This window comes from Takifugu rubripes, chromosome 9 (genome assembly GCF_901000725.2).
Source record: "Takifugu rubripes chromosome 9, fTakRub1.2, whole genome shotgun sequence".
Lineage (NCBI taxonomy): Eukaryota > Metazoa > Chordata > Actinopteri > Tetraodontiformes > Tetraodontidae > Takifugu > Takifugu rubripes.
Genome location: NC_042293.1, coordinates 8508325 through 8525634, shown reverse-complemented (window position 1 = coordinate 8525634; position 17310 = coordinate 8508325). Strand labels below are relative to the sequence as shown.

At 44.6% G+C, this 17310-nt stretch overlaps 2 protein-coding genes across 4 annotated transcripts; one reads left to right on the top strand and one right to left on the bottom strand.

Moving 5' to 3' along the window:
• Nucleotides 1–5: 5 nt before the first annotated feature.
• Nucleotides 6–3648, bottom strand: spty2d1 (SPT2 chromatin protein domain containing 1). 3 transcript variants are annotated; one of them, XM_029841506.1, is made up of 7 exons: nucleotides 3146–3648; nucleotides 2780–2894; nucleotides 1176–2696; nucleotides 1104–1139; nucleotides 858–1014; nucleotides 698–775; nucleotides 6–610 (listed from the first exon to the last, which is right to left on the bottom strand). In XM_029841506.1, the coding sequence occupies exons 1-7, from the start codon at nucleotides 3254–3256 to the stop codon at nucleotides 520–522; spliced, it is 2109 nt and encodes a 702-aa protein (XP_029697366.1). In that variant the 5' UTR covers nucleotides 3257–3648; the 3' UTR covers nucleotides 6–519. The 3 variants fall into 3 exon arrangements, with proteins under 3 accessions (XP_029697366.1, XP_029697365.1, XP_011605572.2); XM_029841505.1 differs by having other exon boundaries at nucleotides 1104–1144; nucleotides 1181–2696; XM_011607270.2 differs by having other exon boundaries at nucleotides 1104–2696.
• A 96-nt stretch (nucleotides 3649–3744) lies between these two features.
• Nucleotides 3745–12123, top strand: tmem86a (transmembrane protein 86A). The gene is made up of 4 exons (XM_003967398.3): nucleotides 3745–3788; nucleotides 4619–4866; nucleotides 7801–8065; nucleotides 8315–12123. The coding sequence occupies exons 2-4, from the start codon at nucleotides 4846–4848 to the stop codon at nucleotides 8749–8751; spliced, it is 723 nt and encodes a 240-aa protein (XP_003967447.1). The 5' UTR covers nucleotides 3745–3788; nucleotides 4619–4845; the 3' UTR covers nucleotides 8752–12123.
• Nucleotides 12124–17310: the final 5187 nt, after the last annotated feature.

Genomic DNA, 17310 nt, shown 5'->3' with positions numbered 1-17310 from the left:
TAAAATCAGTTTATATTACATTTTTATGATTGTAAAATAATTTATATAAAATGCCACTATTAAATAAAACCATCTGGGAAATTAATTTTCAAGTCCTTTTTGGAGACCAGCACTCAAGTAGCTATTTGCATAATCAGTTGTCTTTACAATCAAATGTGCACTTGGAAAAATAACCTCTGTTCAAAATTAGCATTTTTAATAACATTGTTAGTCGTTTTTTTTAAAAAAAAACAACAACTCAGCATCCATGTTGTAAACTCTGCACTCAGAAAGGGAAAATAAATAAAGACATTGAAAATGAGAAAACCTTTAGTCATATCATGGCTAGAAGACCTGTGCATATTTTCAAGTTTTTGTTGAATAAAACTCTAGTCTTCGTTCAGTTTGTGTCACATTTGTCAGCTGCTGTCCAAAGAATGGAGGTCAAGACAGTCGCTGGGCTTGCCGATTTCACAGCTGCGCTCTCTCTCGTCTTCACCTTTTCCCATTCATTCATTCATTTTTCACTTTAGGCGATTTTCAGTTCAATTTTTTTCTCTTCGTTTTACTTTTCAACTCCTCTTGCTCCCGTCTCTCCTCCTCCAGATCTTCATGCACTGCCATCTTCAGGCTAAAGTACAAGCAGACACAAAAAATTGAACGATGCAGCTCTGCAGACAAACGTGATGCAGCATTCAGACCTGATGACTCATTTTACCTTCTGGCCTCCTCTTTCTGCATTTCTTTCCAGCTGCTCTCCATGAATTTAAGTGCATAGTCACTCTCATCTTTATACCTGAGGGAATAAAAAGGGAATAAGGTTGCTTCTTTGAAGTTATTGTAAACATAAATAAAGATTGACAGGTTGAAAATCTTACCTGGACCGATCATAACCAAAAATCTCCTTAATGTGTCTAGAAATTTCTTCTTGTTCTTCTCCTTCATCATCAATAAAATCATCCATTTCTGGGTCATACTCTTCTTCATCCTCGTATTTTCGCTTGTATGCAGAGGTGATGGGTGGCAGCATTGTACCTGTAGAGCGGTCAGATTTTTAAAGAACATGCAGGGTAATTTGACAAATCCGGCTATTAATGCACCTTCATATGCAATAAGGGTCTCACCTGGTGGTCTGTTCATCATAGGTCTAGGAGGCATCCCTGGCCTTAGTGGCATCCCAGGTCTCTGGGGCATCCCTGGCCTTAGTGGCATCCCAGGTCTCTGGGGCATCCCAGGTCTCTGGGGCATGCCAGGTCTCTGGGGCATCCCAGGTCTCTGGGGCATGCCCATATGAGGAGGGACACCTGGCCGAGATACACCGACATTCTTAGATGAAATGGTCTCAGAAACCACAGTGCATTTTGGTCTCCCCGGTCCTGATCCAATATTGCTAGTTGATCGGCCAGGTAACGGTCCACCGCCACCAGACTGGCTCGACCCAACCCCAGAAGCTCTGATTCCAGTACTCCCGAGGGGGCCATGTGTGATCCTTCCCCCAGACCTGACCTGTGGTACATTAGCTTTCGTCCTGAAAGCAGCTCCCTGCCGGGCCTCGAGTTGGTTCTCCGCCCTAGGAGGTCCACTTAATGAAGGCCTAATCTGTGAATTACCACCTGATTTTAAAGCAGAATTCATTCCAGGTCGAACTGATTCTCCTCTACCAGATGGGCGGCCCCCAGCTGGAGGCCCCTGCCTTGATGACCCTCCCTGACTGGGTCTGGGCTGTGGACCATTTCCCTGTTGAAATTTCTGGCCTGGTTCTGATGGAAGTCTGCTCCCAGAACTACTAGGAGCTCTTCTTTGCAGTGATGAGGTGCTTTCTTTTTTTAACTTAAGGTCACTTGGGCTGCTGGACTTTTGGCCAGATGAGTTCATGGAGGACCCTTGTTTGGCTGGCATCCGGGATGAGGCTGGTTTTGAAGAAACTTTATTAGTAACGGAACCAGATGATCCAGAGGAGCTTGTCTTGGGTCTGTCTCTGTTGTTTTGAGGCATGCTGGATCTGTCTCTATCTGTTTTGGAAGAAGAGGGGCCTTTGTCCATGTTTTTTGTTTGGTGGGGTCTCTTACTGGACCCACTGGTTAAACTAGGTTTTTCTGAAGAGTTCTTTAGTGGCCTGCCACTTTTTTGATCCCTTTCCATATTGCCCTTTTTTCCTGAAATGGAACTTGGTTGGGATTGGTCTCTGTCTGTCTCTCTGTCTTTGCCTTGCCTCTTTGCCTTGCGTTCCAGCTCTAGTTCCCTCATCTCATCCGCTGTACGGGGCCTTTCTTCCTTTTTCACTGTCTTGGGCTTGAGCTCAACTGGCTCATGCTGCTTCTTCTCTGCCAATTTCAGTAAGTCTGCAAAGGCCAGAGGAGGCTTGGGTGGGCCACTGGGTTTCTTAGATGAAGGCTTGATACCACTCCCAATAGTTTTGCCTGCTCTCAGCGGTTCTGGCTCCTGATCTGGTTCTGAATCTGACTGCTCGTATTCATAATTATCCTCATCATCCGCTGGGTCTATTGAGGTATTCCTAAATCTGTCCTCATTCATGGCTCTTTCTTCCTGCATTTCCAGTTTTGTCTTCCTCTTATTTGGACTATCTGTGATTGGAACACCATTGTATCCTTTAAAATTGTCCTTGGTTCTAGATGCCATAGCTCGTGCCTTACGGTCCGACTTCAGCTCAATCCTCCTAGCAAGCAAGGTCTCCTTCTGTTTCTTCATTTCGATTTCTGAAACAAATGTCAGCATAAAGATCTAAATGAGTTTTTGTAAGTTATCCACAGTGTCATATACATGATTCAGGGATCATTACCTTTCTTTTTAGTATCATGGGACCGTTTTTTCAGAAGAGCCTGTACAGCAGTTGGATTTACACCCTTTGATCTCGGGTCCCTTTTTGATGGTCCAGCTTGTAAACTGTATCTCTTCTGTTAAAGGTCAAGGGAAAAGTACAGGTTATGCAGTGGTCTGAATTATTAGAAATATATATATTTATATACATAGTCATTGTATTGGTCGTCACTGCGTCTGCTATATACCCTACCACGTAGGAAAATGTGCAAAATGTCAAACGTTTTCATATTTTAAATTAAGACTTGTAAATCACATGATATCAAAGCATCCATACGTGTTTCGTTTAACTTGACTTGAGAAAGCCATGTGTAAATGACAGCCCTACCTGGACATTGCTGACACCCTGGTTTTGCGAGGCGATGTCCAAAACATTGTCAAAGTCCATCATTTTGGCTGCAGATGACATAATGACCTGTGCGTTTGAAGCAAAGAGCATGGAAAGGAGGTGCGGGCTTTCAGCGTTAGCGTTCAAATATTAAATAAGAAACAAAACTGGCTCGAGGTTCGGCGTCCACCAACAACACTTGGCGAGGTGTTGAGAAAACTACTTTTCAAATACCAACAAAAGGAAAACTGCAATTGTTAAATAAAGATGACGTTGCCTCGTTTCAATAGCCTGCGCGGACTTCAGCTAAGCTAATCCTGTCTTAACATTAGCCAAATAAACAGTCCAAAAGACCTTGCCTTTTGTTAAGATAAAAACAAAACGCACTAACGGAGGCCACCCCCATCGATAATGTAAATTATCAAAAAGGATCGGAAAAAAATCATTAAAAACTCTGACATATGAAGCGCCGATATAACTCAAGACTAACGGCAAAAAGAGCGCAGAGCCGACAAATTAAAGGCTCTGGAGTATTTTACGGAAGTGAGCGAAGTCGTGATTACGTAGTTCCGCTTTTGTGTCAGCACGCGTCATCTTTGGTTTGTTTAACGCAAAAGAGGCCTGGCAATGGTGTGGAATATGGGTAGGTATAAATTAAATTGTTATCCTTTTGTAATCGTATTACTAACAACTCCTTACAATTGCCAGCATCAGCCACTCATTTTTTCAACAAACACAATACGCGAAACGTTGTGAAAGGTTTGGTGACGTTATTTGAGGACGTATTTCGACTGACGTCATGTGAAATGCGTTTTGTTTCGATAAAGCAAAAACCGCTGATATTATTAAAAAAAATCGAGAATTACATATTTGGAAAAGATTACAGTTCGAAATAGAAAAAGAGTCTTAAAACAAACTATACTTTTTGTACAGTCAGATTAAGTCCAAAGACGTGACACCAAGCCGGATAAAATGCGATCTGACCTGTTTAATAAGGTGTCGGCCGCAATCATTTTTGTTTCCACGTTTCTTCAGGATTTGTTTGGATTTTACATATGATTTCCACAAGATGTCGTTATTGCATCGTAGATTTTGCTCTGAAGAAAAATAAACACTAACGCTGACATGCAAAAATAAAGCTATTTTATCTTGGAATTATCAATGACAAAATCATTTATTCACATTTCCGCATATTGAATTAGGAGCATGCTAATTTTACAAAATAAGGCAGGTTTAGCCCAAAACATCTTCCGTGAAGACAGTAGACAAAGGATGTAAACACATTGTGTATATAATATATTTATTAAAAACGAATGCATTTTGATTAATAGAGGGATACTTATTTTTTGAAGTTTTTTCCATGATTTATAAGGCCTTTTCTGACACAGATGTTGCCAAATAGCTCGATTTCTGCAAAATGTAAATAAAGACCATCTGCTCTGACATAAACAACACACTGACTCCTCCCAACAGGGAGTCTTTGCCTTCTGAACCCGCCCCCTTCACTGGATTTGTGCGTTGTCATTGGTCAGCAGACAAATTCACGCCCACGCCACCGTCCTACAGGGTGTTGGACCGCCCACCGGAGCGAGGACAAAAACATTCGGCATCCCTTTTACCAGAGCAACATATAGAGGAGAATCTGACCTGAGTTCTGAGGTTCTTTCCCGTTCGCCGCAAACACAGTCCACCAGGGAGCCATGGTTTCTCCGGTAACAGTGGTGAGCATCCCCTTACAGCCAGTTTATATTCATCAATCGTTAAACGCTTATGAGGGTGTTGCTAAATAAGAAGCATCATTATCCAATAATTTGGACGTGTTCTATATGGGATCTATCGTTCGCTATTAATAGCTAGACATCTAATTCTTGACATTGACATTATTTTGAAAGCTTAGCGTGTTAAACTTTCTCTCCGGAGGCCACTGCGGGCTCTTCCAGCTAACATTTAAAACCCATTGTATGACAATACCTGGTTTATAAATTCGATTTGGTCACTCGGACAACATCGGACGTACATGATAATCTGTCATCGTTCTATTGGGTCGGAATCTGATAATATGTATGTGTTGGCACTCTGCGCAGGACAAGTTCCGTGTCCGGCTGTAACGCTAGCTTTCATGTCGTGTCGCCACAAATGTTTCATGCTCGGTATTCTGAGCAGAGGAAGGACATTTTCACACATTTCCCAGAGGCAGCCCTTGGCCGAAAAGGGAAAAAGTGTCATGTGACGAGCTTTTGTGTCTTTCTTTTTCCTCTTTCCCGTGCCGGCCCGTTACGCATGCGCCGAGCTGCGTGTTCCGACAGGGGCTGGATTTCTCTTCATCTTTTTTGTTGTAGGCGCTTTTCAAGCTATCTTTTGTTAGCATGTATGGACCACACCGCTTTTGAACCGTTACAGGAGGGTGCATTGGTTATAAATCGTGCAGGAAAGCATCCGCTTCCTTGAAAGTCCTGGAATGTTCCTCTTTTCCTGGGCGCTGAGGTTGGATGGTGTGATGTAATTTGCTGCGATGAAAGGCTTCCCCACTGGTTGCCTTGGTGATGATGCGCTTAATCTGTGTAAAGACTCTTTGTCACTGAATGGATGGGGCTCACAGAGAGAAGCTGCTGGTGTGCAGTAGGCCATAATTTCTCTCTCAGACCTCAGATCCCTCATGAGAACAATCATTTATTAACTTTTCTAATAATAGTCTTATTTCTGGGAAAGCAATTCTGGTGTTTTTGCTTTCAGAGTGCAACTTTTCATTGAAAATTCCCAACAACCATTTGTGGGGATGCAATTACTTTTAGAAAACCTTTAACTTCTTTAAATGTTCAATTTGGGCTCTAAGTACTAGCATCTCGAAGATATTCTGCTTAAGAGCCATGGTTCTTAATTAGTATAAGAATAAGGAAGCCAATCTTGATAAGAGTTTTTAATAATACACTATAAAGTAATAAGCGTTCGTAACAAAGCGTTCGGCCTCTTATGAGGTCAGCTATAACCAGAAAAGGCAGGTCGTCTTTGTCTTATAAGATAACATGTCATTTATTGGCCAGGGGATAAAAAATAACTTGTGTGAGGTGTTAGATCATTACAAAAGCTTTTTAATAATTCACTCAAGACATCTTCTCGGAGGGTCCTCACACAAAGTCCCCAGTGAGGACCGGTGATGCGTCTAGGGTGTTTTTCTGCCTCGACAGTTGTCAAACCCAATAGAATACATCGAAAACGCTACAGAGATGGACGAGTTAAGCCTTGTATTGTTATTATCTGCTATAGGGATGGAATAGAATGGAAAGATCACTGTCATATGACCCCCCCCCCCCCCCCCCCCCCCCCACACACACACCAGCTGTTCCTGCCAGGACTACACTTATGTTTCCGTTCCCCTCTGCCAGACTGCGTGCATGAGACTTTACAGGTCTTTTATTTACACCTATCATGTTTCTGTTGATCGGTGGTGTAAGACTCAGACTGGTCGAGTAGATGTTTATCATGGCTGGGCTGTTTTCTGTGTTTTAGTTGGCACACAGAAGCAGCTGCTCTCTCCTTCCTGGATCGTCCTCCCTACACTGGTCCTAACTCCACTCTCCAAATTATGCCGGCCATTTAAATCGCATTTTAGCCATCGTGACAAAGACAACTATGATAACACAGGGGTCAGACCAGCTGCATGTGTAGCTTTCTTTGTAGCAGATATTCCTTGTTTGTCCTTTTTCAGGCTTGGCTGTCATCCTCCTGTATCTCTGTTATTGTATAAACTAAGTTCACGTGTAGAACAATGGGAAAGGAAGCTACAGTTGAGTATAGTTAAAAATGGCAGCACAAATAAGATCAAAGGTGACGGTCATATCTGACTTCCTTGAGCCATAGAAGGATCTGACCCTTGCAGGGTATTATTCAATCTATCAGGAAGATGTTGACTTAGAAACATTTATATTCAATTTCCTCTTATGATTATTCATTTAAAAAAAACACTGAACATATGGCTTACAGAAAGCAACATGAAGAAGCAGAGAAGTGCTCAGTTGTGCCCCAAAGCAGAATTGTGTTTTGATGGCCACATTACTTCTTCTTTCATCATAACCAATGGAAGTTGAAATTATTAATATTAGAAACTCACTGTAATTAAGCCTTTGTATAAAAGGAACAACAGAGTAATAAAAGCCGCACAAATAATTCTCTCATATCAGTAGAAAGAGTGCTTTGTTTAATTTTTTTTTTTTATCAAATCACAATGGAATACTTGACTAAAGGTGCGAGTGTATTAAAAACAGGATGTGTGTGTTCATGGCATGCTAAGATCCAGCATTAATTAAGCATTAATATCTGATCAGAAAAAACCTTCTGGATCAGCTGAGTCATACAGAGAAGAGCAATCAGGTACAGTGTGTGCTGCTATGTTTTTGTAATTTTGTGTGTTTGGACAGAAAGAAATGTAACAGGCAGCACAGTTGGGATGGTGAAGCTGAGAGGTAACTCCCACTGAGAAGAATGTGGGGCAAAGGTGGAGATAGGTTATAAGAGAAGAGAAGGTTAAAGACGGCCAGAGGATCATGTGGAAGCTTTGTCTGCATTTCCCCCTCGGGTCATTTTCACAAAGTTTCACTTCACTCGCCATCACGTGCCTGTGGGCCACTCAAGACGTCCCATCTTTAATCTGTTTTCAGGTCAAAAGTGAAGGACCCAAGCTGGTGCCATTCTTCAAGGCCACCTGTGTGTACTTTGTCCTGTGGCTTCCCACCTCCAGCCCCTCCTGGTTCAGCGCCCTGATCAAATGTCTGCCCATTTTCTGCCTGTGGGTCTTCTTATTGGCACACGGCTTCAGCTTCCTGGGTGCTCACGCCAGCGCGCGTAAGATCTTGGCTGGCCTCATCTTCTCCGCTCTGGGTGATGCCTTCCTCATCTGGCAGGAGCAGGGCTACTTCGAGCACGGTGAGGGACCCATCCCAAACCCATCAGCATATCACTCGGGCCTTTTTCTTCCTACAGTTCGGGCTTTACTTTTGTTGCTATGAGATGCAAACATGACATCAGTCTTCCCGTTTTTTCAGAAACCACTTTTGTCTAGTAAACAGCTTTGTGAAACAAACCAGAAACGGCTGCCAAATCGTCAATGCATCACTTATTTTCAGTTATTTATTTACACACTGAGCCCTTTTTGCACTTCCTGTGCTCCTGCAGGCCTCCTGATGTTCGCTATCACCCACATCCTCTACTCCTCCGCCTTTGGGATGAAGCCTCTGAACGTGGCTGCGGGCATGGTCATCACCGGCGTCTCCTCCCTGAGCTACATCCTGCTGTACCCCTACCTCGCCGGACCCTTCACCTACCTGGTGGGCGTGTACATCGCCCTCATCGGCTTCATGGGCTGGAGAGCCGTGGCAGGCCTGCAGCTGGCGAACGACCTGTGGACTTGGACTAAGCTGTCCGCCTGCCTGGGCGCCGTGCTCTTCATGGTCTCGGATCTCACCATCGCTGTCAACAAATTCTGCTTCCCCGTGCCTCACTCGCGTGCCATCATCATGGCCACCTACTACGCGGCCCAGATGCTAATAGCGCTGTCAGCCGTGGAGTGCCAGGATGTGGGAGTGGCCAGGAAGGCAGCACGTTGTCCATAACAACAGTTTCAGTCTCCCCTGCCCCCACACATCTCACTGCTGGACGCCCCAAACTCTCGACCTTTATCTCATCCCGGTGCTCCCTCAACGCATGTCGGCACCTCCATCGAACTCTCCACAAAATATTCAGTGTGCTACCCTCAGGTAGTCCTACACCGCTCTTCATCCCCCAGAAGCTGTGGTACCAGTAACACTCCTACCTGCCTCCGCTGATCCTAGAATGTTTCAATATAGATAACTGACAGACGAGAATAGTAACATTTACCTGCTGTTCCTCTCAGCGCATGTCACTGGGGACCCTCAAGAAGTGTGCATATGCATGTACAGTGTGCGCACGTGCGTTTAAGTGTGTCTGATTACCTCATGTTCCACACTGTCTCCACACTGACCCCCACGCTTCATGTGGTCCAATCTTACTTCCAAATCTATTTTGCGGCCTCAAAGGGAGTGCGTGCGTGCGTGCGTGCGTGTGTTCTTTTTCGATTGTATTTCCCTGAATTATGGGTGCTACTCTGAAAGTCAGGAGCATTTCCACAACTGTGTTAGTGTCCGCAGCCCGACATCAGCCAGACTGCCTTTGTTCGTTCCACCCTCGCACTCTTTTCTCCCCGCACGAGCGGCATGGTCGCCTGTGACTAAATGGATGTGCACAGAAAGGATGACAAAGAAGGAAGGGGAAAAAAAGGGAAGGCGGATAGCCAGACTGGCGTGACTGCGGCAGCGCAGTTGGGTTTGCTTTGTAGTTTCAGCATCAACCACTTCTTGTTAAACGAGAGGCGGTTGTTTGAAGAAGATTCCTGTTGACAAGTTATTGACACTGACTCAAAGAAATACTGAGGAGTATTTTTGTTGTGGCGGCGAATCGCACCCCCGCTGAGCAGCACAGGCCTTTGCATTGGTTTTGCAGTATTCTACCACTTCCTTTTCCCACAAATGTAGATTTCAAGAGTCAGCGTGCTCTCAAGACTCTGACCCCAAAATCCTGCTGGGTTAGTTATTAGATCTGCAGGGTTCTTATTGCTGGACTAGATCCTGCCGTCACGGGCTTTGGGACCATATTACGTACTTGTGTGTACGTGTGTGTGTGGTCCTTAGATGGCAATCAGTGGTTCAGAACACAGCACACACCACGACTGTGTGAGCTGAAATGAAAGAGAAATCAGCGGCCGGACTTGTCATGTGAGGGATCCGTAATCCCATTATTCCCAGTAATTCCCTCATACAGCACACTTTATCAGCTTTAATCCCACCAAATCCTCCATAGTTAATCCCAGACAGGCTGGCTGATATTTTCCTCTGATCTGTCGCCCGCAACCTTCGTTTGTCTCACCCTCTGAATCTGAAGTTTCTACAGTACAGGCATGTTTTCAGAGTGTATGCGCACGCTCGTGTGTGTGTGTGTATGTGTGTGTGTGACAAGTCAGAAGCAACTTTGGGCCTGAAACACTGTGAACTACCATAGTCCTAGATATCATCAACACATTCACTGGGGTCTCCTCCTTCTTCTCTTACTTCTCACTTCACGACATCTGAAACCGGATCGGTAGCATCGCCTGAACGTGTCAGCGACCGTTTGACGGCAGTATTCAGTATAAACGGCATTAATACCACTGTTAACGTAAGATGGAAAATCACCACTGGACGGGTCGATCCTGCGGCGTGTACGACCCCTGGAGCTGCTACACGCCACAACGGCCACCATGACGGCTCTGCGGGCAGACGCTCATGGAGGTTCCTTAAACATCAGCAGTCTCAGTCTTAAGTTCAAGCAGGGGTGGGAAAATAAGCTCAGCGTTTCTCGCTGGTGTGTCGTCAGATAGTTCCTCTATCTTTTTTTTTTTTTTGCCCCGAGTCAGCAGGATATTTCTGCTTGGGCCATCTGATCGTCTGTGTTTTACTCTCTTCCGGTCCTGCGTTGCTCTCTGTCTTCCCCTCCTCACCTGTCCACCTTGCTGGCAGATTGTATTTTAGCAATGATTATAAATTCGTGCTGGCGGACGTCTGCTGAGGAGGCTGAGAGACGTGCACTCGCCTGCTGTGCGTCCCCAGTGTTCGAGGTTTTAGCAAAATGCTGCTGGATATCAGGACTGATTCTGGAGGATGAGGTGGGAACAAGGAGGTCCGGAGAGGCCATCCTTCGCACGGTTGCTATGTGGGAAACTTATATAAGCTCTGCTTTTTTCTGGCCTCTCAAAGCCTCCTGACTATTGTTGTTTGTTGTTGATGGCGCCAAGCCAGAAGATACTTCTTAGATTATTCTAGTTGGCCGCCTACATTTTGGTGAGCTACCAGTTCTTGAGGAGCACTTTTGAAATATTTAAAGTCTCTGTGACTTGAACACCCATAACTGACCCGTTTCATTAAGAACTTGTCAAAAAAAAACCAAAATAACAAGCTCGTGTATCAAGCGCACAAAATGTCCCCCCGCACAGAAGGAAGGTTATTGTTGAGCGCTACTGTGGCAGGTGAGGATGTGGAAGGTGACAGGCAGGAGATCAGCCTTCACATTTAGCTGCCAGCGTCTGCAGACCAGCAGCCGGGCCAGGCCCGCTTCACCTCCACCTGTCAACAGCTCGCCTCTGTCCTTTGTGTAAGGGGCCAGAGAGGACCGGCATGGCGGATCCTGTGGAAAATGACCTGGACCTGTGAGGGCCTGTGTGTTTTCACTCTCTCCTGTGAATGAACCTCCATCTTCAGAGTCTCTTTTTAAAGATTTCCTCCCGTTTGAATCAGAATTGTCATTAATGCCGTTTGCTCTTTGGCAATTACCGCACAGCAGTGTTCAAACCGGAGACCTGCAAAGCACCTGTGGCGTCTCGTTACCGTACCAACGCGACTGGCTGTTGCCCGACATCTGCGTGACTCTCGATGAGCGTATGAAATAGTAATGCTGAATCTTTTCTCTGCGATATCATTATGAATCTGTTATGTGCTGCCATTTTTCTATGCTTCCAGACAGGCCAGTCAATCTTCATGGTTATTTTTCTCCTTTTTAAGTGTATGCTGCCATTTTTTTGACCTTTGAAAATGACTGAATCAAAAAAGAGAAGTGTAAATGTATAATAAATCACTTTAATGTGCTATTTTGTTGAAAAGTGTCCCCGATCGTTGACTTTTGCTTGTGACGGTGGGTTAGTTTGGTATGATTCCTTCGTTTACATTGAAAAGACACAGTGTCACGTCACATGAACAAACATTTTATTATTTTACTCTGCGACACGCGGTGACACACTTTACCTTTGTCCTTGATTTTCCACTTAGTGATTCGTTTCATGACTGTAGAGATGAACTAGTTTCCTTGTTGTAGTGAAACTGCTCTGAATGTGAATATGTATTGGAGAAATAAATGCAAACACAATGCAATTTCAACAACATCCTCTGGTCTTTTGTTTTTTTTCCCCTTTCAACCTGCTTCAAAAGGCATCTCGTGTCAGCTGATGTTTACAAGAGGGCCACGTTTTCTGAGTCTCCAGACGCTGTTGGCCCGCAGCGGCTAAACTGCCATCAGCACAGACGTGACCGGAGGACGAAAGAGAGTTCTGTTCTGCTGTCTGCTACGCGTTATGGTCTGGCAGAGTGGGGAAATATGCCTTCAATGCAAATAAAGAGTCTTACAACGTGTCATTTCTTTAAAAAGATCTTAGTCACTTCAGTTGGAAGTTGAAGTTGAAATTCTTCTTTCATTTAATTGGAAAAGTCCAAACAGTGCAGTTTGAACAATGTCTTTGTTAAACAACAGCTCACGCTGAGCAAGTATTTGTACAGTTACAATGTAAATGTGGCTGTGGTTTGAACATGAGCCTCAACTTGACTTATCAGACAAGTCTGTTACTGTTGAGTTTTCTAACAGAATATTTGGCCCATCAGTGTCCCACATGTAATGACCCTCCAATAACAGCGCACAACCCCAGAACTTTCCTTGTTTTGAAATTTCCCCCCCAAGTGACTTGTATAACTGAAAAAAACAGTGAAAATAAGTAAATGAGGAGATCCAAAATGCAAATGCTGTTCATCCGGTTCTTTCACTGCCCACTGGCACTTGATTAATCCGTCACAGCCAGTTCCCTCCTGCTGGGACCATAGAAACAAATGAAATGTGGGCCAATATAGTGACGTCAGGATGAAGCGGAGACGTGACCTGACCAGACCACACACAGCAACAGCCAAAGAGTTTAACACTGAAGCTGAAATTAAACTTCTGTTGGTGTCAAAATGTGTCTCTATAATGTGTAGTGGCATCAGACATATTAATTTAAATACGTTATATCATTTAATAGGAAATGTACCACATAGAAGAGATATCTACCTAAACGATCAAATAGATAGAGGATTTGGGGGTATTTTCAAAACTGGCAATGGGGGGTTTTTTATTCAAAAAAGCAATGGGTGATGCGATGTTCAGCTTTTTTTAAAAAGGATTTTAAAAAATCTACATTCACAAACAAATATCTCTATCACAGCGAACTGACTATTGATTACTATCATTTTAGACATACAAAAGGGAAAGAAATAAAACATTTCTTTCTTCAGCAAACAGGCTGCACCATAAGGGTGCAGCTCTGACCCCTGGCGGCTACTTTTGCGAATTACAGAAAGCCAAAGTGAAGAGCTTCAGGTCAGATTATTGTTAGTGTAACGACACATTAAATATAACAAATGTAAATTGGAATGGTGGCAAAAAACATAGATTTATGGATTCCAACACCTCTGCTTGTCTGCACATACACTGCTAAATTGTCACCCCTCAGAGGGTTGGTTCTCCATCACCAGTCCACGGTCTCCCCCCATCTTGCGTTGTACAGGCAGGGATTACCTGGATGCACACTGTGCTCTGCCAAAATCAAAGTAAAGGCTCTCTTGTTGGCTGCTGGACCGTAACTGGAACTGAGATTACACTTTGAATTCATACTCACACATCGACAATAATTCCTATCTGGAAAGGAAACACTCATGAAAGTGCCTCGTTAATGTTGTGGGGATGAGGTTGCCTTTAAATGGAAGTTTTTTCTACAATTGACATCCATTTTGGGGTATTTACACAAGGGCAGAACATGAAACTGGAGTGGGAAGACAGGTTCACAGAGAGAACATACCCAACAGAAGACCTTAATTACTGAATCATATTTAAAGATGTTGCGTAACTGTAATTAGCAGATGTGTTTGGACAGCCACAAGTCCTTCTGAAGATATTTACTCTGCCTCACAAGCTTCTTGTTGTCGTAAATGAGCTTGTTCGGAGGAGGGATTTGCTCGGATTACTTTCAACTCAGCACTGGAAGGCAGGATTTACCATACAGCCCATACGTCTTCGTTTTGATGATAGCGGGAAGATAATGTTTTTGTTTTTGGTCTTCATAGCTGTGAGGGGAATTAATGCCTCAAATCTCAGGGGAGGAGAAACTTCAGAGGCTTGTTCCATTAAAAATGCTAAGTCGAAAATAGAGAGGAGCATTTGGAGGGAAAATGTCACAATACATCCTTATAAACATTTGCATTTACATCCTTGATCTACATGGCCAACAGCATCTTTTGTGGCCTTATAATTATTGAGGAGTTCCAGGAGGAGAGGAGAGGAGAGGAGAGGAGAGGAGAGGAGAGGAGAGGAGAGGAGAGGAGAGGAGAGGAGAGGGGAGGAGAGGAGAGGAGAGGAGAGGAGAGGAGAGGAGAGGAGAGGAGAGGAGAGGAGAGGAGAGGAGAGGAGGGGAGGGGAGGGGAGAGGAGAGGAGAGGAGAGGAGAGGAGAGGAGAGGAGAGGAGGGGAGGGCGGGGGAGGGGAGGGGAGGGGAGAGGAGAGGAGAGGAGAGGAGAGGAGAGGAGAGGAGAGGAGAGGGGAAAGGAGGGGAGGGGAGGGGAGAGGAGAGGAGAGGAGAGGAGAGGAGAGGAGAGGAGAGGAGAGGAGAGGAGAGGAGAGGAGAGGAGAGGAGAGGAGAGGAGAGGAGGCCTAAAACAAACCATGAAATAAGTCAGCCATTTGACCAAACGTCTGCAGTTACATTTTATGAAGATAGATAGATAGATAGATAGATAGATAGATAGATAGATAGATAGATAGATAGATAGATAGATAGATAGATAGATAGATAGATAGATAGATAGATAGATAGATAGAGAGATAGATAGATAGATAGATAGAGAGATAGATAGATAGATAGATAGAGAGATAGATAGATAGATTTGTTACACTCAAGATTGTCTCCAGATGGGAGCAAGAAAACCTGCTGATGGTTGAGGAGGACGGGAACGAGGCCAGAAAGAGGAGAAGACATCTTGTAACTGTTGTGGTTTGTTAACCTGGACATGGACATTTCAGTCAACGGGGTCAGAGGTCGTTCCTGTTCTTATGTTGCCTTTCTGAATATTCTGTTCCAGTGAAAACTGGTTTGTGTCTGCAGGTATGTAAATAACCTCTTTGTAGGGTTCCACCACCTCCTTCTCCTTCGTCTCCTTCAGCTTCTTGACGATGACTCTTTAGCCTTTGAAGCGGCGCTCAGCCCAAATCCTCTTCTGTTCCTTCCTGTCAGCTCTGGATCTTTACCCTCTCATAGTCAGACAACTGTGTTTCTGTTGTAAACTCATCAAGTTTCTTTTAATTACGAACCGTCTGTTTGTGAGCTTAAGCAAAAAACAGAAACTCGTGTTTGTCAAGTAAAAATTGTTGTTTGTGTTTTCATTCAATTAAAGATAAAGTACCTTTATAATGGTTTAGCTGTAATTGTGCATCTATGTGAGTGCCCCCTGTGTGTTTAGCCCCATTCTTCCCTCTCTCTCTCTGGAGCTGTCCGCCCTCTCTCATGGTCAGGACATCGCGCAGGTTTCATTTGTCCAACGTTGTCCACCAAAGTACTCCTCGTGCCAGTGAGTTGCTATGGTTCTGATCAAATCCTTTCAGTAACCCTTACAGAAGCCACTGGCTTTAAGTGATTAAAGGATGATCTCTAATTTCCTGTTCTCAAATTTCCTCGCTGTAATTTCCCAGTTTCAGATGATTCAGATGATCCTGCCGACAAGGGACGATGAAATAATCCTAATACCACCACAAACTCCATAGTTTGCTTCCATTATAATATTGTGTGAGTGCCAAACTTGCTTGAATGAAGTAAAAATAAATCGTTGGAGGCGTGCATGCACGTTCACTACTGTAAGCACCAGCTCAGCTGTGACAGCAGAGCGGCACCCTGGGTCTGCTCTGAGCTCCTCCTATAGATATTTCTGGATTCGTGCCAGCAACACCATCCAAGTGGGATCAAAGCGAGCTCAATCACACCTCAGCGGCTTTAGGAAATGTCACAGTCTGCTCTAGACAACAGACACCCACCGCTTTTTCGCAGCATCCTTTTGAAGTCCAAAGCTGGATCGAGGAAAGGAGACAGGAACGTGTTCACCTGAGGCTCCGAGTGAACGAAGCTAACGCTCGAGAGGCAGTGTCACTTTCCACAGCAGTGAGATGGAGGAGACGGCTGCTCCACGATAGCAGGAGGGGATGGTCCTAACATCAGCATCCTCTAGGGTCAGGAAATGGACCCGGTGTTGGAACAGTGTGGATTGGTTTGCCCCTTGCTGCAGTACTGAGGTCCAACAAAAGAGGGCAGTAGCACCATATGCAAACTCACTTAGTGAGCATCGCCAACTTGACAGTCAGCCCTCGATATAAGAAACAGATGGCAAGGGGCGATGCATATGTCAGCACCCACAAGTTAATTGCTTTATAATAGCTGTTTGAGCTTCACTTAAGCTCCCTGGCCGGCACAGAAAAAAGCGCTAAATCCACTCCAGAGTGGTTATAGATAAAAGGATCAGAGTGTTTTTTCCCCCCTTTCCAGCTTGTTTCCCACATGATGCATGTGGTTGTGGTGGAGTTGACAGCGCCATGGTGCTAAAGTCCCCCACTTTCCTCCTCAGATGAGCTGCTCTTTGTGGTAGGGTACTGTGGTCACGTGATCACCACAGTTTCTTTATTGGCACTTTTGTGCTCAGTTATTTACTGTACGTGGCCAATTCCAAATCAAGGTCACTGAAGGTCAACTCAAAGTTGGAGGATACTGTTTCTGCAACACTTGCCTAATAGAGACTTGCTCTCCTGCAGCACAGTGACAGAAAAACAAAAGATAAAAGTGGGGAAACGAAAGAGACTGGAAAATCATTCATCACTTTGGCTTCACGTATGATGTTCTTGCCCTTCTCAATCTCCAAGAAGCATCCTCAATGTTCTTCCTACTGCATCTTTAACGAGCTAAATAAATAAAACTGTTTTCGGGGTAAGCACGATGCCATATACAGCATAACCCGAGCCCTCATGGAGGATTTAACATGCTGTGACCCAGGGAGACAGAAGTTCTCTAAAATGTACACATGGAAGCAGACTGGAACTCTGTCAGTGGGGGAGGGGGGGGGGTGCTAACTGGTCAGGAGGACCTAAAATCAGGCTAGCGTGGTTCTCTTGTCTCAGGGGCTCACAGTTGTTTACTAGGCAATATGGAGGGCATCTGCGGTGACTCTGAGGCACCGTGGTATGAGAGGAGTGCATCCCCTCACTCTCTTGGGCAGTGATGGGGAACAGAAT